Below are 20,613 nucleotides of genomic sequence, written 5' to 3'. Positions count from 1 at the left end.
CTCGGTGCGCGCGTGCAAACCAGGGGGAAAGTGGGTATTCCCGGCTTGGCGGTCTCAGCGGGTCCCCTTACCAAGTATGGTAAAAATACGTCATGCCATCTCTGCGCACAACAGCGGGAAAGTCGTCCGTTTAAGTGGCGTGCTGAGCATTGCAGTCCAAGCATGCTTCACGTTGTACGTGACGTGACTGTGCATAGGCCTACACAAAAGACAACAGCACCGCTTATAGTACCGTGTGAAGTAGTCTTGCAGACATCTCAGCACGGAAGCCCAACGAGACCATGCTTGCGTCGTGCTGAAATGTCCGGCTACGTCTGGGGGAGTGCTGAGACCGGGAGCCTGAGACCGCCACACCGGCCTGCGCACGGACCAGCCGATTCCGAGAATGATAATAAAAACGGCAATTCTCGACCCACCTGCCAAACTGGAAGGGAATTCCCGTCTCGTACCTATATAAGCTGGGTGGTGCCGACGCAAGAGACAGATTCCTGAAGAATAAAGCCATCTTAGGTTGACGTTGAAAATTGACAGCCAGTGAAAGGCCAATACTAGCGGACTTCACCAGAAAGGTAACGTTTGCCAAATTATTTTAGTGACACTCTCATCTGTAGATTCCTTACTCAAGGAAATTGTTTTAAAATGTTCAAGAAGAGTATGATGGAATTAACTATGATAATTTCCATATTTGCGTACGTGACTTCAGAACAAAATTTTAAAAATTGGCTTTCACGGGCTTCTTTTCCGCAAATGAAACATCCCTCAATGTGACCAGTCTAGTACGCACAAGCAACTCTCTCTCAAACATTTAAACAAAGCATTCAATGTTTTTTTCCTAAGTGCCCACCGGCCGGATAGGGCCGGCACAGTGCTGCACATTGGCAGGTAATTTCCGCTTTGCGTCGTTTCATGCAGACCAGCGTTAGACAAATAATATTGCCGTGTGCAATGAAATCCTCCAAAAATCTTCGGACAATGTTTTCAATTCTGCCCGGTCTTTAAGACGTAAATATCAAACTTTTTTTAAAAATCATGTTCCAGTTTCGGTTCGAACGTTAGTCCAATGAAATTTGAATTATTTTTTTTATGCAGGGACAAAATCACATGCGGGCGCTGAAATAATAAATTTAATTTTATTAGCCTTATCACCCAACAGTAGCCCTGAAGTCTGCTGCCGTTGTTTATTCATCCCATAGCAAAAAATAAAACAGTTCGTGATTCACTTTACTAACTCATAATTACAGCTTCCACATGGGCCACTAGCCCTCCGCGGAAATTTCAGGGCATGCTATTGTAAGCGATTGATTCGGTCGGCATGCATGTAAGCTATTGGGCATTCTGTTCTACTGGTGTGCTACACGAGCCTCGGTGAAAGTGGGAAATTCCCACACTACTCCCACTTTCCACTGTCGACCTCTGACTCACCGTAATAAATAACAGCCAATGGTTGCTCTGTCGTTGCTTCAACGACGAAGACAAACCTTACTAGTGCTTTAATATACACCCCTTTTTCACAGTCTGACACAGAAACAATGCTGAATGGTTGAGAATGTTCCAAGAATCTCCATTTTTGAAAATAAATTGAAAAAAAGTCCACTGGCTGTGCTATGGGGAGTAAATAATCAAGGTCAGCCAATAGCAAATATGCACAAACTGCCTATACATACATGTACACTGTGCATGTACACTTCTGCTATAGTGCGAACAGAAGAATGTGCAATCAGCATTTGGAAATTGCACCTTTCCACATGAATAGCTTCAATGTCCTACTACTGATAAGGAAGGGTTACCCCTTTGGCCATACACTACCAACAGCAGAGATCAAATACAAGAAAATTATGAAACTTCAGCCATGCTTTGACATGAAAGCTCTACGTAGAATTTACTCCTGTTGACACGCTCCAGCCCAAGAGTTGAAAACCTGAGCCCAAAATAGGGCGCTTCCAACACAAGAGTGGAACAAACCACCAAGGAGAGTGTTTCGAGAACTTTCAGTCACCTGCGCATATATCCACAGCTTGGTCAGTTGGTGCGCGGGCTGTACTTGACCATCGAGGAAGTACCCCCACCCTTGGTTAGGGCCCTGTTAGGGTTACCCTTCATAATTAGGGTTGGCCTCCGTTAGGGTATAGCCGTCGTTAGGGTTGGCCTCCGTTAGGGTTAAGCTCGGTTAGGCCGGTTGGCCCATGGAAACCATCAAGTCCTTCGGTCACTGCTGATTTCTTGAAAATTACACACAAAACAGCGTGAACAGTGACAGAGTTCATTGTTTTTCAGAATTTCCACATGATTGCATGGGTATTTACCAGTGGAGTGTTGCTGCCAACAATCAAATGTTTCTCATGTCTCATAATTCATAAAACTGCAGCTAGTGGGGGTGCAGTGCCCCACTTCAAGGAAAAATCTCCGCCAGGCTGAATTGCACAAAAGTACCCCCCCCCCACACACACACACACACACGCAGATTTTTTCGGAAAGAGGGGTCTGTTTTGGCCAAGAAATGGTGAGATTGTGTCAGTATGGCCCAGAATCATCTCTGTAGATTCAGGGGCACCCATCTGGGGGCAATGCAGACAAAAATGTGATCGATATTTGTCAGAAGAGCCCCATGTCATTTGAAAAATGGCCGCTGAGAAGACTTGGGAACATTCACTTTTTGGGGGGTGAGTGTGTTTTGGGCGGATAATTAAAAAAAATCATTGGTTTAACCTACTAAGAATTGAAAATCAAAGGAAATCTGAAGGACAAAACAACACCTTGTTTTTTGTCTGAGAGGCCTCAGGGACTTCAGTTGCCTGCCATGGGGCTCCAAACTTGGTTGATTTTACACTATTATCAATGGAGCCTGAATTGGTTTAGTGCACCCTTAAATGGTGCCCTTCGCGTCGATAGCTTGTATTTATTATGAATTCTGTCATTTAAAAATCGCTATTTGGTTGACTTTTAATGCTGGGATATTTGTTGTTTCGATTTATTGATTATAGAACTTGCAACCAAATAGAACAAAAACGACCCTCCGAAGCCTTCGACTCGGCAAACATCTGAACACTTCTATAAAGGTACACGCATAAGACAAATGTATGGCACGTGTTTTCTGTTTAATCTCAGGCTTTTGGTGCCTCTCTATTATATTACTGTCTTTACATCAGACACTCCGACGGTGTGAGTTTGGATGGACTGAACGCAACCTCCCTCCAAATGCAATTTAAAGTTCATATTGTTGTTGAATCTTCTCATATTCCCAACAGAGCGGTTTTTTAAGGCAGAAGGGGTCCCTGATCAAAGAAATCAAGGTTAGGTTTTGTCTCTGTTCTGATTAGAGGGCAGGATTCAATTTAGACCCAGAGCTGGGACAACGCCTACCCCCCAATTTTGAACAATGAATGAGAAGTTTTTGCTCTATTTCCCTTCCTTCTGAAGGTGTCTTTAAAAAGCTGCAAAAGGTAGCCTCACACCAGAAAGAGCATTATAGGTTGCACAAAAATAAAGGTATTTATTTTTGCCCCTTTCCAAGAAAAACAAGTCCCCGAAAATTCGGTTCTGGCCACGACCCGGAGGGATTTTGCCTAGTATAAAGTTTAATTTCTACCCAAATTTGCATTAGCAAAGGTGATCTGTAAACTCGAGCGCGAATTTTGCCGGTATGTGAAAGTTGAACGATATAATGTCACATCCATGGTGCAAGGCTGTGTAATTATTACACTCTACAGCTTATAAGGAGTGTTGTGAAATTATTTTCTGCAGGTCCAAAGATGGCATCAAGAGCAAGATATGCAGTTGGTAGTCATGTAGCCACAACTAATGTTCAGGAGCAAAGGCAGGCTACCCTTCGCCTCAGGGTAGAGGGGATGCAGCAAGAGATGACCACCAAATTCGAGAGAGAGGTGCAGAATGCCAAGAGAGAGATGGAAGCCTTTGATAGTGACGAAGAAATGAGCGCTTATGTCGATGGCAAGTTTGACATGCTTAATGCCGAATTCACAAGGCATTCCGACGCACTGCGGCAACAGGTTAAGTCAAAAATGCCCAAAAAACCGAAACGGGAGGATTATAGTAGCGCCGAAGACTATGACGCCGCAAAAGTCCAGCACGAAGCCGACTTGGCCGATTACAAAAGTTTTTTAGAATTCTCGGTGGCCATACTTAAAAGACTCACTAATTTTATATCCAATCTATTTACCAAAATAAGGGAATTCTTCAGCAGCCTCTGGCAATGGATCAAGAGCAAATTTGAGGCGATTGCAAAGAAAGTGAAGGAATTCGTTCAGTTTATGAAAGACCAATTTTCCGGCTTGGTTAGCTTCATTTTTGGGTAGCTACCCTGCCAAAATGACATGCAGGCACTGATTGATCTGTCTGGACAAATAAAACCTGAATGTCCGTGACGACTGAAACAGAGATCAGTTACAAGAGCAAAACTCTTTTAAAAATTGTGGGGGAGTGAGACTTGATGTTTAAAACTCTTTGACCAGAAGCTCCCACCTCCAATATATTGTCTTGAGAAAACGGAATAAGTACATCTGTGTGTTAAAAGAAAATGGGAAAGCAGACGTGCACAAAGAATGAAGGTCATTGACCCGGAAAGTTCCTATTACATGTAGTTTTCAATCAAGTCTCCTATTAAGGAGAGTGCATGGAGTATGCACCACTCAAATTTTTCATACAACTTGTATGGGCACCCAAAGTTTCAAAAATACCATTTTTGTTGGTTTTCGATTTTACCTGCAATTTGTTCAAAATAGACATTTGTCTCATTGATTTGCTAAATAGGGTTGTGTTTTCATTTACTATTTAGTAGTACTTGTATTATTTTGCGGTGTTTTGAAAGCTGCGTAGGAGTTTTAAAACTCTTTGTGAATGTTTCTTTTACTTTTGTACTAAGAGCCAACCACAGTTTTAGCGCGGCCACTTGTAGGAACTTGTAGGGTCAAAAGAGTAGACCCTATAATAGATGTTTATGAATCTTGCTGTTACTAACCTCAAAATTCTAATTACTTACTAATTAAGCCTCACACTCAAAATCATAAGGCTTACTTGTTCCAAATTATGCAATTCACTCTGCATACTAAAGATACCACAGAAACTAAACACATAGATTGGACTATATCAGATTGCAATGTTTAACCCATTGCTGTTTTCAAAGAGTGAAGGTTTGAAGGGATGTGACACAGTTGAAAATATACACTCTCTAATGTAGCTTTATGCAAGATTAATGACCGTGAAATCATCACACGTCATTTAGAATTGATGTTTCTTTTTGGATCATTTTGCTTCCGACCTAATAAGAAATGCCTCTTTCTGCAAGAAGTTTTCGTTTCCCTATTTAATGAAGTAAAATAAATGCCAAAGATAAAAATATTTTTCTTTACTTCAAAGTTCTGCCGTACTGGTCAATGGTTTTATTTCTTTCCGATGTTTCATTTTCATATCCCCAAAAGTTGCCTCGTAATCTTTGACTCAGGAAACTGCACATTTTCATAGATGACCATACAACAATGGTATTTGCTTTCATGTAATTTGTTCAATGAAGAATTAGATGGCTGCTAATTTGTCTATGAATGTAATTTCTACACTTTGTTGATCCTTATAATTTGGGGGTTGACACAGAAACAGGCAGTTAGATACAATCCCATTCACATTTACTTTGGTTTTTTATATGGAAAAATGCAAATGTTAGAATATAAGTCAGATTTTTTGCGAAAAAAGAGCGGTCTAGAAGAGGGCATTGTTGATTAGATTTGTAGTTGAGCTTTATTGCCGTGTTTTACGCCATGGCTGGCTTCGCTTCACAAAAATTGTGAAAGTTGACACTGGCAGTCAGTATGTTACGAGTTCTTTGTTTACAAATGTAGCTATTTCAATGAAATTATAGAGTTGGGTTAAGTAGTTTAATGTCACATTTCTGATAAAGTATTCAATTGGTGTTCGCATGAAAAATGTTTAGATATTTATTTCGCTTATTACAGTCTTTGCACCGTCGGGCTCAAATAAATAACAGATATTAAGCTACAGTGTAATCTAGTATAAGATAAGAGGACACGTTCACATGTACGGTTTCCAAAGATCAAATGCCATATGGGAAAGTTTCGCCAGGGTTAAGTGCCCCCACTTTTTTAATCGGGTATATAATTTAAAAATGACAGCCACCAGAACTTCGAGACATTTTTCTTAAAATTGTCTTATTGAACTGAAATTGTTCTTCCTTATTAAGAGGGCTGCGAGTCATCTCTCGGAGGACTACAAAAAGTCTACATTACTTTGCTGACCAGCCAATTATTCCTAAGTAATAGTCGGAATGTACGATTTCTATTTCCTTTTTAAAAAACCATTAAAGGGTCAGCATTGACAATAGGGTCCTTTTAAGATACTGATTTGCATGTTCAGTGGTGTTTTGATAGAGATGTTGCTGTCAACCGTGAATTTTAAGCTAGGTCATAGTCCGTTGTGCTCACTGCAGTAGGCTGGAATTCCCCTCATGAGAAACATTGCCTGAAAAAGCGTCATGACAATTGATATTATACGTACACTGCGACCCGGGAAACAAAGCAACGGGGGGGGGCAGCGGGGCAAAGGTAAGTGGGAATTCCCACCGTGTCTCTGTGCGCGCGTGCAAACCAGGGGGACAGTGGGTATTTCCGCCTGCGCGCGGACCTGCCGATTCTGAGAATGATAATAAAAACCAGCAGCAATTCTCGACCTACATGCCGACCTGCCAAACTGGAAAGGGAATTTCCGTCTCGTTCCTATATAAGCTGGGTGGTCCCGACGCAAGAAACAGATTCCTGAAGAATAAATCCATCTTAGGTTGACGTTGAAAATTGACAGCCAGTGAAAGGCCAATACTAGCGGACTTCTCCAGAAAGGTAAAGTTTTTCAAATTATTTTAACAAATCACTCATTTGTCCATTCCTTACTGAAGAATTTTTTGATAAACTTGTTTTAAAATGATCAAGAAGAGTATGACGGAATTAACTTTCATAATATTCACTTTTGTATACGTGATTTCAGAATAAAATTTTAAAAGGCAGGCCTTCAAGGGCGTCTTTTCCGCGCATGAAACATCTCAAACAAAGCATTCAATTTTTGTGTCTCATATTGCACTCGCCGGATTGGGCCGGCACATTGTCAGGTAATTTCCGATCTGTGTCGAGCGTTGCGTGCAGACCAGCGTTAGACAACTAATGCAGTGTATTGCCATGTGCAATGAAATCCTCCAACAATCTTCGAAAAATGTTATCAATTCTGCCCGGTCTTTGAGACGTGAAAATCAAACATGTTTTTTATAATCATGTTCCAGTTTCGGTTCGACCGTTGGGCTAATGAACTTTGAATCAATTTTTTCTCGTCAGGGGTTCTCAGATCCAGATTTTTTTCATTATTCATTATTTTCTATCATGGAAAAGTAGTTATTCCCTTTTCACGTGCATAAAAAGCTATTAGGTGGCCCGCTATACTGACATGGTGCCTAAGGGCATTTGGGGCTCAAGATTGTGTTCTAACGACTGGGATTACTGGAACGACACTTCCGATGTTGGGAGTTGGATTTTCCGTCAGGTTTCGCATTTTTTTTAATAATGAATTGTGAATTTTTTGATGCAGGGACAAAATCACATGCGGGCGCTGAAATAATAAATTTAATTTTATTAGCCTTATCACCCAAAAGTAGCCCTGAAGTCCGCTGCCGTTGTGATGATGTTTATCCACCCCACTGCAAAAATAGAACACTTTTTGATCCAGTTTAAAAACTCATGGTTACAGCTTCCACATGGGCCACAGACCCTCTCCCTTGGTAATTTGAGGACATGGTAGTAAACGCTTGATTCGGTGGCAGACAGGCTATTCTGGACCTTTGATTTCTTCTGCTGCTGGCCCGCCGCAGAGAAAGTGGGAAATTTCACACACTATTCCCACTTTCCACGGTCGACCTCTAGCTTAGCGTCTCTACATCATAAATTGCAGTCAATGGTAGTTCTGTTGTTGCTTGACGACGAGAAATGGTGCCCTTCTCGTCGAGAGCTTGTATTTATTATAAATCCTACCTTCTAAAAATCGCGATTAGTTAATTATTGTGTTTGAATATTTTGTTGTTCGGATTAGAACCTGCAACCAAACAGTACAAAGAAAGGACCTCCGAAGCCTTCGACACTGAAAACATTTGAGCGCTTCAGTAAAGGTACATGTATATAAAAAAAAGTATGGTATATGATTTCCTTTTGTAATCTCAGGCTTTCAATGTCTTTCACTCTTTACATCAGACACTCCAACGGTATAAGTTTGGATGGAACCAACGCAAAATCATTATCCCCCAAATGCAAACTCAAATTCATGTTGCCGTTGAATTCTCTCATATTTAAAGAAAAAAAGGTTTTTCAAAGCAGAATGGGCTCTTTAATTAAAGAAATCGGCATCTGTTTTTTGTTTCTGTTTTGATAAGCCAAAAAAGTCGACTGGAATCTTGCTACTGCGTAATTTTAATGTGTTTTGATGGGGTACGGTTGAGTAATATATACAGTAAAGGAGTCCCTATGGTGAACTATTTACGACACACATTTCTCTCTCCCCCTAGCCTCCCTCCAGGCGAGGCAACTACACGAAGCGACGGCACGATGGCTCCCTTGCGTCGTGCCTTCAGGTCGCACCGTCACCTTCTTGCCATTAAGTTTGTACACACACGACGTGTCGCGTCGTGCGTCGCGTCGTGCCGTCGCGTCCTGCTGTCTTGCTTCCTTGCCTTGTTGCTCTTTTTCTCCTTAAAAGTCGCCCCTTCTGTCGCCCGTCACGTTGTACCGTCGTGCGTCGCGTCGTACGTCGTGTCGTGCATCGCGTCGCCTATTACATCGCCTGAAGCACAACGCGACGCACGACGCGTCGTGTGCTGCCGCCCTTTGCTTCATGGTGTTTATAGAGGGCGCCTTTACTGTTTTCTTTCATTTCCGTCCCACGTGTTTGCATTGTAAGGCACAGTCCACTAATTCAAGACCCATTGAAAACAGTGTAAAATCAGCACTATTCATGGCCTAATAACATGCATACCAACATCCCTGAGATTTCTGAATCACAAATGAAATAATTGTCTGGTCCCTAATCTTTTAATTTCTTTTCAATTTTTTGTGGGTTAACCAATTACATTTGTAATTATTCCCACAAAACAAAATCACCCCCCAAAAAGTGATTTTTCGGAAGTCTGATTGCAGCCATTTTTCAAGTGGCAACCCTCAACTTTCTCGGGCACTTAGGACCATTTTTCAACCGTAGTTTTTAGCCCTTCTGCCCTCATATGAAAGCTCAAAGACCCAGGGAGTTGATCCTGGCAACGATTTACACAATGTCACCATTTTGGGGGCCAAACAATCTCTTTCTTTCAAAAGATACTGGGGGCACTTTTAATGCTAATGAGCTGACCAGAAAAATGCCGAAAAAAATATTAAAATGCATAACCAAAAAATGTTCATTCTGCTTTTTGAGGTGGCAGAAAAGTAGAAAAGTCGAAATTGCATGTTACCAGAACATAAAATCTGCTTTTTTACCATTCTGATAGCAGAAAAAAAGCAGATTGCCACTTTTCATCCTCCATAGCCTTTCCATATGCACGTCAACACACACGTCCACTTGTTATGTTAATGGGTCGATTTTTGTGTCTGTGAAAGTGAAACGCCACAAAAGCATCGTGTACGCAACGCACCCATGTGCATAAGGAAAAACGCCTTTATTTCTTTTACTAAGATCCACATATAATGGAGCCCGTAAAAATAGCTGTTTTTAACAGAATAGAATTATTTAATTGTTGTTATGACAGAAGGTACAGTATGATCGTTCATTTTCATCATTTCAACTGTTATGGCAATCATTGTTTTTTTGGGGGGGAGCAGGTCCAGTATAAAGTTTTCACATGCTTAAAGTACATCGATACTTTGAAATACAGGAAAAATGGCAGCGGGGCCGGAAAACGTGGACGAAGTAAATACATCTGATGCAACAGACTTTTTTCGCCGCTTACTGGACCATTACCTGGGTCATCAACGTGAACAAATTGACTGGAGCAGTTTCATATCAAAGATTGAAAAGATATCCAAGGCGTACAACACCATGTACACTTCGCTTGTCCCCTCACCAGATAACAGCAATAATGACAACCAGTGCGCGTACATGTACTTGTATTTTACGCAGAGCTGTTTTACGACCTACAAGACTCTTCTGGCCTTCCTACCAGAATTAAAAGCCAAGGTTGAATCGCAAGATACGCTGAACGTTTGTTGCCTTGGTGGTGGACCTGGCACGGACTTGGTAGCGCTCATCAGGTTCCTCCAAGATCACCAATTATATCCCGCCAAGTTAAACTGCACAGTGCTAGACCTATATGACGAGTGGGAGGACACATGGACATCTATGCAGGAAATCTTAGACTTGGAACCAGAGACACTCTCTGTAGAGTACAGGCGTTGCGACTTCCTTGAGGAATCCAGCCTTGAGGTAGGAGAACTTCAGGCAATCCAGCGATCAGATATCGTCACTTTCATTACCTCCTTCTCTCCACTTTTTTACAGCCTGCAACAAGCACCGGAAAAGAAACTGCGACTTCAGGAAATTTGTAACCAGTTCAAGGATCAGGCGTTGATGCTGTACATTGACATTTTCAACAGTTTTCTTGTCCACCGTGAATTCACCCACTCTGTTTCAGATCCTGCTGGCCTTACTGTTATTGCAGACAATGTAGCCGTGGATGAAGAAATTGATTTTGAACTGTATCAGCAGTATGAAAACCTTTATTTCTTCTACAACCAGTGCAAAGACAACTTTAAACCAATGTCACGTTCCAGTGTACACGCTCTCCTTCTGTGCAAAGACATCGAGAGAAATTAAAACAGTCTAGTGCAACGGTAATAAAGCAAGTAACAGAAAACATACATTCAGTTTAATATTTACATGTTCAAGTCGACGGGGAAATATTTTTGACAGTCTTTGGTTAAGTTTAATGGTTGAAGTGTTGTCCGTTTTCACAATTGTTCGTAAATATCAAATTCACTTTGCATGAAAATCAATTTCGCTTGCATACGCGCAAGATACTAAATTAACTAAACACACAGCATTGACGTTGTAATCTTTCAATGTCTGACCCATTCATTTGGATTTTTGAGAAGTAGAAGTTTTAAGTGCCATTCAACTCAAACTTGCCAAAATTGCACTGTAATATCTCTTTCTGAAAAAAACAATAACCGTTCAATAATAACGCATTGTTTAGAAATGCTCACGTGTTTGTGTTCGTGTTTGACGGATCGCATTGCTGTTTTTGAAGGAATTTCTGAAGTCCCTATACACTGTACAAGGAAGCCAGTCCGCTTTTCAGAGGGGCCGGGTTGAGGGAGAGGCAAAAGCTTCCTGGAGGGGGGGAAGCAAGAGCCAGGTGGACAAGAGTTCCCACATAGGGGCAGTCCCCCTGCCCTCTTATCCTTTGGCTGAAAGAAGTGATATAAATTGCAGAAGAAACAATTATTTTTCTTTTCTTCAAAGTTCTCCTCATTGCCAACGGTTTTATTTCATTCCGATCTTTCCTCTTCATATCCCACAGAATACAAGGTTTTGGATTTCAAAATGTGGCTCCTGGTTCGAAAGTCACAGAAATCAACAGTAATCCCCTTACAACCGCGACAGCCTTTGACAAAAGGATCTGTTTTACACGTTTCAATCATAAGCAGGTGGTATTTTTCTTTCATATAAAAACACTGTCGGTTTGTAATAATTTGGGGGTTAATATAGAAATAGACTGTTGAAATCATTCACATTTAACTTTCTGGGTTTTCTTCGATAAACAAATGTAAATGTTAATTTAGATATTTGTCACAGTTTTGCACGGTCACTATGATCTATAATACGTCAATATAGTTCATATTTTCAATTAAACCATAATTTCGTAATTTGTAGAATGGCTCGTTGCTTCAACCTAATATTGCATTGTAAAATTGCATCGCCAGTTAATAGTGAATATGTCACTAGTTATGTTTATAAATATAACTATTTCAGTGATATTTGACAGATAGGTTTGGCAGGGTGACAATAGTGTATTAGATTTTGTGATAATTGTTGTTTCCATGAAAAGGCCCCAATGTAATTGCAGTCTTACGCACCATTGTGCTCAAATAAATAACGGATATTGATCTACAGTGTCATCTGATCAAATAAGAGAACCTATTCACATTCAACCTATGGTTTTCGAAGTTCTAATTCCAAAAGAAACATTTCCCAGGGTGAAGTAAATGTGTAACTGTTGTGTGGGCAAGAAAAGGCATTGGCTTTTAGTAAATAATCAAAATCCTTTTTCCTGTCATTGTTAATTACATTTTCAGAAAGTGAACAATGACAGCTGGAAGTGAACATGAAAGTAACAAACAATTGATTATGCTTAATGATGTGTTTTGAAGATGCCAAGGTACTTTTCGTTTTGAAACGATCCACCTGGTTTTTCTCTCAATTTTCTTATGAAAATGAAGAGTTCTTAAAGTGTTTATGTTTCATTGAAATTTTCAAATTTTGTTCTGAAAGCAAGTGATACAACTACAAAAATTCAACCGACAAAGATCATAAATACGCAACTTTTTCGCAACTTTCGGACCACACTGAGAATAGAGTGAGAATATAAACAGACTTTACATACCCTATGAAAAATGAAAAATTAATATCCACGAAAACAATTGCTAATCAAAGGAGGAAATTAGGTTACCAACCAAACAAAATGAATGCAGTTTTCTTTGGGTAGCTAATTCAATTCTTGAGAGGTAATAATATTTCACAAATAATTGTGTTCAAAGTCCGATGAGATTAAAGGATCCAATATCTTTGTGTGAAATCTGAAATGAAGAAATCAAAAGATGAAGGCAGAGATATTTTAGTTGCTAATGCATATCTTGGATCCTATTCAGAAATTCTTGGTTCAAGTCTGAAGAGGCTGCACTAGAAGTTTTTGTTTTTATCGTCGTAACTAATTAAATGTGGTAGAGGTTAGGAGAACAAGCAAGAACTTCTGCTATATATTTTTGGTATTTACATTGAGTCTATTCTGCTGCTGTACTTTGTTTGAATTGCTTGTTTTCTGTCTGATTTTTAAAATGCATATTATGTATATATACGTAACTATATATCTCAATTTGTAGATAAAAAGATGGCAAAAAATAGGCATTTAAATACAATCCCATTCACATTTAACTTTTGTTTTTTATATGGAAAAATTCAAATGTTACAATATAGGTCAGATTTTTTGCAAAAACAGAGCGGTCTAGAATAGGGCATTGTTGATTAGATTTGTAGTTGAGCTTTTTTGCCGTGTTTTACGCCATAGCTGGCTTCGCTTCACAAAAATTGTGAAAGTTGACACTGGCAGTCAGTATGTTACGAGTTCTTTGTTTACAAATGTAGCTATTTTATTAAAAGGGCCACGAGTCATCTCTCGGAGGACTACATTACTTTGCTGACCAGCCAATTATTCCTAAGTAATAGTCGGAATGTACGATTTCTATTTCCTTTTTAAAAAACCATTAAAGGGTCAGCATTGACAATAGGGTCCTTTTAAGATACTGATTTGCATGTTCAGTGGTGTTTCGATAGGGATGTGGCTGTCAACCGTGAATTTTAAGCTAGGTCATAGTCCGTTGTGCTCACTGCAGTAGGCTGGAATTCCCCTCATGAGAAACATTGCCTGAAAAAGCCTCTTGACAATTGATATTATACGTACACTGCGACCCGGGAAACAAAGCAACGGGGGGGGGGGGGCAGCGGGGCAAAGGTAAGTGGGAATTCCCACCGTGTCTCTGTGCGCGCGTGCAAACCAGGGGGACAGTGGGTATTCCCGCCTGCGCGCGGACCTGCCGATTCTGAGAATGATAATAAAAACCAGCAGCAATTCTCGACCCACATGCCAACCTGCCAAACTGGAAAGGGAATTTCCGTCTCGTACCTATATAAGCTGGGTGGTGCCGACGCAAGAAACAGATTCCTGAAGAAAAAATCCATCTTAGGTTGACGTTGAAAATGGACAGCCAGTGAAAGGCCAATACTAGCGGATTTCTCCAGAAAGGTAAAGTTTTTCAAATTATTTTAACAAATCACTCATTTGTCCATTCCTTACTGAAGAATTTTTTGATAAACTTGTTTTAAAATGATCAAGAAGAGTATGACGGAATTAACTTTCATAATATTCACTTTTGTATACGTGATTTCAGAATAAAATTTTAAAAGGCAGGCCTTCAAGGGCGTCTTTTCCGCACATGAAACATCTCAAACAAAGCATTCAATTTTTGTGTCTCATATTGCACTCGCCGGATTGGGCCGGCACATTGTCAGGTAATTTCCGATCTGTGTCGAGCGTTGCGTGCAGACCAGCGTTAGACAACTAATGCAGTGTATTGCCATGTGCAATGAAATCCTCCAACAATCTTCGAAAAATGTTATCAATTCTGCCCGGTCTTTGAGACGTGAAAATCAAACATGTTTTTTATAATCATGTTCCAGTTTCGGTTCGACCGTTGGGCTAATGAACTTTGAATCAATTTTTTCTCGTCAGGGGTTCTCAGATCCAGATTTTTTTTCATTATTCATTATTTTCTATCATGGAAAAGTAGTTATTCCCTTTTCACGTGCATAAAAAGCTATTAGGTGCCCCGCTATACTGACATGGTGCCTAAGGGCATTTGGGGCTCAAGATTGTGTTCTGACGACTGGGATTACTGGAGCGACACTTCCGATGTTGGGAGTTGGATTTTCCGTCAGGTTTCGCATTTTTTTTAATAATGAATTGTGAATTTTTTGATGCAGGGACAAAATCACATGCGGGCGCTGAAATGATAAATTTAATTTTATTAGCCTTATCACCCAAAAGTAGCCCTGAAGTCCGCTGCCGTTGTGATGATGTTTATCCACCCCACTGCAAAAATAGAACACTTTTTGATCCAGTTTAAAAACTCATGGTTACAGCTTCCACATGGGCCACAGACCCTCTCCCTTGGTAATTTGAGGACATGGTAGTAAACGCTTGATTCGGTGGCAGACAGGCTATTCTGGACCTTTGATTTCTTCTGCTGCTGGCCCGCCGCAGAGAAAGTGGGAAATTTCACACACTATTCCCACTTTCCACGGTCGACCTCTAGCTTAGCGTCTCTACATCATAAATTGCAGTCAATGGCAGTTCTGTTGTTGCTTGACGACGAGAAATGGTGCCCTTCTCGTCGAGAGCTTGTATTTATTATAAATCCTACCTTCTAAAAATCGCGATTAGTTAATTATTGTGTTTGAATATTTTGTTGTTCGGATTAGAACCTGCAACCAAACAGTACAAAGAAAGGACCTCCGAAGCCTTCGACACTGAAAACATTTGAGCGCTTCAGTAAAGGTACATGTATATAAAAAAAAAGTATGGTATATGATTTCCTTTTGTAATCTCAGGCTTTCAATGTCTTTCAGTCTTTACATCAGACACTCCAACGGTATAAGTTTGGATGGAACCAACGTAAAATCATTATCCCCCAAATGCAAACTCAAATTCATGTTGACGTTGAATTCTCTCATATTTAAAGAAAAAAAGTTTTTCAAAGCAGAATGTGCTCTTTAATTAAAGAAATCGGCATCTGTTTTTTGTTTCTGTTCTGATAAGCCAAAAAAGTCGACTGGAATCTTGCTACTGCGTAATTTTAATGTGTTTTGATGGGGTACGGTTGAGTAATATATACAGTAAAGGAGTCCCTATGGTGAACTATTTACGACACACATTTCTCTCTCCCCCTAGCCTCCCTCCAGGCGAGGCAACTACACGAAGCGACGGCACGATGGCTCCCTTGCGTCGTGCTTTCAGGTCGCACCGTCACCTTCTTGCCATTACGTTTGTACACACACGACGTGTCGCGTCGTGCGTCGCGTCGTGCCGTCGCGTCCTGCTGTCTTGCTTCCTTGCCTTGTTGCTCTTTTTCTCCCTAAACGTCGCCCCTTCTGTCGCCCGTCACGTTGTACCGTCGTGCGTCGCGTCGTACGTCGTGTCGTGCATCGCGTCGCCTATAACATCACCTGAAGCACAACGCGACGCACGACGCGACGCACGACGCGTCGTGTGCTGCCGCCCTTTGCTTCATGGTGTTTATAGAGGGCGCCTTTACTGTTTTCTTTCATTTCCGTCCCCCGTGTTTGCATTGTAAGGCACAGTCCACTAATTCAAGACCCATTGAAAACAGTGTAAAATCAGCACTATTCATGGCCTAATAACATGCATACCAACATCCCTGAGATTTCTGAATCACAAATGAAATAATTGTCTGGTCCCTAATCTTTTAATTTCTTTTCAATTTTTTGTGGGTTAACCATTACATTTTTAATTATTCCCACAAAACAACATCACCCCCAAAAAGTGATTTTTCCGAAGTCTGATTGCAGCCATTTTTCAAGTGGCAACCCTCAACTTTCTCGGGCACTTAGGACCATTTTTCAACCGTAGTTTTTAGGCACTCTGCTCTCATAGGAAAGCTCAAAGACCCAGGGAGTTGATCCAGGCAACGATTTATACAATGTCACCATTTTGGGGGCCAAACAATCTCTTTTTTTCAAAAGATACTGGGGGCACTTTTAATGCTAATGAGCTGACCAGAAAAATGCAGAAAAAAATATTAAAATGAATAACCAAAAAATGTTCGTTCTGCTTTTTGAGGTGGCAGAAAAGTAGAAAAGTCGAAATTGCATTTTACCAGAACATAAAATCTGCTTTTTTACCATTCTGATAGCAGAAAAAAAGCAGATGGCCACTTTTCGTCCTCCATAGCCTTTCCATATGCACGTCAACACTTGCGCCATCGGATTTTGGCGGCCTAACTTAACACACAGGTCCAGAATAGAATTATTTAATTGTTGTTATGACAGAAGGTACCGCTGCAGTATGATCGTTCATTTTCATCATTTCAACTGTTATGGCAATCGCTTTTTTTGGGGGGGGGGAATAGGTCCAGTATAAAGTTTTCACATGCTTGACGCACATCTACTTTGGAATACAGGAAAAATGGCAACGGGGCCGGACGACGTGGACGAAGTAAATACATCTAGTGCGACAAAATTTTTTCGTCGCTTACTGAACCATTACCTGGGTCATCAACGTGAACAAATTAACTGGAGCAGTTTCATATCAAAGATTGAAAGGATATCCAAGACGTACAACACCATGTACACTTCGCTTGTCCCCTCACCAGATTACAGCAATAATGACAACCAGTGCGCGTACATGTACCTGTATTTCATGCAGAGCTGTTTTACGACCTACAAGACTCTTCTGGCCTTCCTACCAGAATTACAAGCCAAACTCGAATCGAGAAGTACGCTGAACGTTTGTTGCCTTGGCGGTGGACCTGGCACGGACTTGGTAGCGCTAATTAAGTTCCTCCAAGATCACCAATTATACCCCGTCAGGTTAAACTGTACAGTGCTAGACCGACATGACAAGTGGGGGGACACATGGACATCTATGCAGGAAATCTTACGCTTGGGTCCAGGGACACTCTCTGTAGAGTACAGCCGTTGCGACTTCCTTGAAGAATCCAGCCTTGGGAAAGGAGAACTTCAGGCAATCCAGCGATCAGATATCGTCACTTTCATTTCCGCCTTCTCTCCACTTTTTTACAGCCTGCAACAAGCACCGGAAAAGAAACTGCGACTTCAGGAAATTTGTAAGCACATAAAGGATCAGGCGTTGGTGCTGTACATTGACAATTTTAACGACTCAAAAGTCCACCGCGAATTCACTGAATCCTTTTCAGATCCTGCTAACCTCACCGTTATTAAAGAGAAACCACCTGAGATTGAAGAAATTGATTTTGAATGGTATCAGAACTATGAAAACCTTTATCACTTCTACAACAAGTGCATGGATAGGTATAAGCCAATGTCAAGTTCCATAGTACAAGCTATCCTTCTGCGGAAGACAAAAACAGAGACTGACAATTAAAACAGTCTGGGGCAACTGGAAGAAGGCCAAGGAACACAGAAATTGACAGAACATCACTTCAGAAACAAAGATTTGATACTTACGAGTCGACTGGGAAAACATTTCTGGCAGTCTTTGGTTAGATTCAATGGCTGGTGTTTTTTTGCCCAGTTATCACAAGTGTTCGTAAATATCACATTCACATTAAAACTTAATCGCGCTCTGCACTCGCGCCGACACTACGTCAAATAAACACGCAGTATTGACTGTTGAAGTTTGTCAATGTCTAACCCATTGATTTTGAACTTTTGAGGAGTGGATGTTTGCACGCAGTGCCATACAACTCAAACTGGCAAAATACTGTGTACAGGTGTAATTTTGCTTCTGCAAAGCTAAATAAACACGTAGGCCCCAATTTTGGAAATGCTTTCACTTCTCTGTGTGCGATTTCGCTTTTGATGAATAAAAATGTCCTTTTCTGTAAGGCATTTTTCTCCATACCCTGAAGTCAGTGGCGTAGTCAGGCTCAGATCGGGCCGTGGCAAGGGGACGAGGCAATAGTTCCCACAATGAAAAGGGGTGATTGCCCCCTTGCCCCCATCTTTTGCCTCGCCACTTTGTAACAACGTTCTCCACCCTACAGCAGTAGCCTGAAACCCTACCAAAGTTGCTTGCAACTCACCAATGCCACAATGTCTAAAAAGTAGCCCTCACTAGTGTTATCAGTTCCAGAAGATAAGTACTTTCTTGACTTCAAAGCTCTGCCGTATGGTCAACGGTTTTATTTCATTCCGATCTTTCCTCTTCATATCCCACAGAATACAAGGTTTTGGATTTCAAAATTTGGCTCTTGGGTCCAAAGTCACAGAAATCAACAATAATCCCGTTACGATCGTGATAGTCTTTGACAAAAGAATCTTGTTAACATGTATCATTCATAAGCAGATGGTTATACGTAATACACAATAGTATTTTACTCTTATGTAAATTTTAAATAAACAATGTTGCAGCTAATTTTTGATCTATAATAATTTTGGGTTTAAGATTAGACAGAATTAGACAGTTGAAAACACTCACATTAAACTCTGTCTTTTTTTTTGTTTGATAAAAAATGCAAATATTAGTTTAACATTGGCCATAGTTACGTACAAACAGTTTGATCAACACAGAGGCAATTTAGGTCAGACTTATGGGTCGAGGCTTCACCCAAATTTGAAAATGAACGTCGCTAGTTACAAGTGTTTTTTTGTTTTTCCATTTCAATGAAATGTACTTTTACGTTCAGTAGTGTGAGAATATTAAAGTTATGATAAGGGTTTAAATTGTTTGCATGAAAAATCCCCAATGTAATTATTACTGTCTCATGCACCATCAAACAGATCTACAGTGTAATCTGATCAAGGGTCAAATTCCAATTGGATTATATTTTCAGCAAGTGCAAATTGAGGATTGAAAGTAAACATAAAAGTCACAAGACGCACAAGTTATTTGTTCTTTTGAAACAACCTGTCATTTTTCAATTTTATGAAAATGAAACATAGGTAAAGGTTTGATAAAGTAAAGTATGTTTCATTATGCTTTATCAACAGTTTGTTCTGAAACCAAGTGATTAAACGACAAAGTTTACCCGACAAAGTACGCAACTAACTCTTGTACAAACAAAATCAGGTTGATTATTTGTAAGTGCTGACGTAGTCAAATGGTGTTTATTTTAAGTGATAAAGTTCCCTTTAGACTGCAATATTATTATTAAATTGTAATGAAACCAAGCTTATAATGTTACTCATGCAGCAAGTGATCAAGACATATATTAATCAATAACTCAGAGAAGTTCTGTGGTTTAATAAAGACTACGTATGCATGCATAATGAAACTGTCGCCGTTGAAGACTGATCATTTAAGTTGCCATAAACTTTAGTGAGTATAAATAAACTTGGGTATTCTCTCAATACCGTACACTTGCACAAAAGGTCAAGAGGTCCTAGCGGTATGAATTTGACAGGCAGGGGGAGGGGGGGTGTAGCGGACGACAAAACTCCAAGAATGACCAGGTCGTATTCTGAGGCCGGGTGGGGAGGGGGCTGAATAAAGGGCAATTTATGTAAAAACCTGAGCATTTTTCATAGGTTCTCCCCCATTTTGAGCGCTATTTGATTTCTTTTTGGCTGGTGGAAAGTACGAAAACGACCTCAAAATCAGAATTTTAAGAGTCACATCGCAAAGAAAGGGGGGCTTCAAAATGGCCCGTCACCCAGTGAAAATGCCCTTCTGAACCACCCCTCCTGGAGAACCCCTGAACCTTGGACCCTCCTTTTTTTCCAAACGTAAATTAGGGCGTTGTGCTTCCACGTTGGTCTCATGAAATAGCAGCAAGAAACATTTGAACCCAGAAAGTTTGCATACACCTAAATTACACTCTCTTTCAGGAAATGTTTATTTCTTGAAATGGTACCATGATCTATTCGGAAGAATTCCAAATGTGTGCTTAAGACAAAAGAGAACATTATTCAAAGTATTGCCACAAAATCTGGAAAGGCCAACGGGTAACATCAAGGGTTATTTATTGGCCTAAAACAATAGAACGAAAGTGTGGAGGTTGTGACAATAACAATGAGAAAGGGGTAAAAGGAAAATAATAAGTCCATTTCTTTTCCCGCTGAAATGAAATTTTTAGG

The 20,613-nt window shown here is 40.4% G+C and overlaps 1 protein-coding gene across 3 annotated transcripts; it reads left to right on the top strand.

The window, feature by feature from the left end:
- Positions 1 to 160: 160 nt before the first annotated feature.
- LOC110976029 (uncharacterized) lies at positions 161 to 19,811 on the top strand. 3 transcript variants are annotated; one of them, XM_087139676.1, is made up of 8 exons: positions 163 to 569; positions 2,982 to 3,056; positions 3,742 to 6,860; positions 8,095 to 8,170; positions 9,920 to 10,874; positions 11,564 to 14,062; positions 15,298 to 15,373; positions 17,016 to 19,811. In XM_087139676.1, the coding sequence occupies exon 5, from the start codon at positions 9,925 to 9,927 to the stop codon at positions 10,855 to 10,857; it is 933 nt and encodes a 310-aa protein (XP_086995802.1). In that variant the 5' UTR covers positions 163 to 569; positions 2,982 to 3,056; positions 3,742 to 6,860; positions 8,095 to 8,170; positions 9,920 to 9,924; the 3' UTR covers positions 10,858 to 10,874; positions 11,564 to 14,062; positions 15,298 to 15,373; positions 17,016 to 19,811. The 3 variants fall into 3 exon arrangements, with proteins under 3 accessions (XP_086995803.1, XP_086995802.1, XP_086995801.1); XM_087139675.1 differs by having other exon boundaries at positions 164 to 569; positions 9,920 to 14,062; XM_087139677.1 differs by lacking the exon at positions 8,095 to 8,170 and having other exon boundaries at positions 161 to 569; positions 9,920 to 14,062.
- The last annotated feature ends 802 nt before the right edge of the window (positions 19,812 to 20,613 follow it).

The sequence above is a fragment of the Acanthaster planci genome, linkage group LG08 (assembly GCF_054643075.1).
Source record: "Acanthaster planci isolate LZ-2023a linkage group LG08, COTS_SCS, whole genome shotgun sequence".
Lineage (NCBI taxonomy): Eukaryota > Metazoa > Echinodermata > Asteroidea > Valvatida > Acanthasteridae > Acanthaster > Acanthaster planci.
Note: the sequence above shows the minus strand (reverse complement) of the source record. Positions and strands in the feature narration are given on the sequence as shown.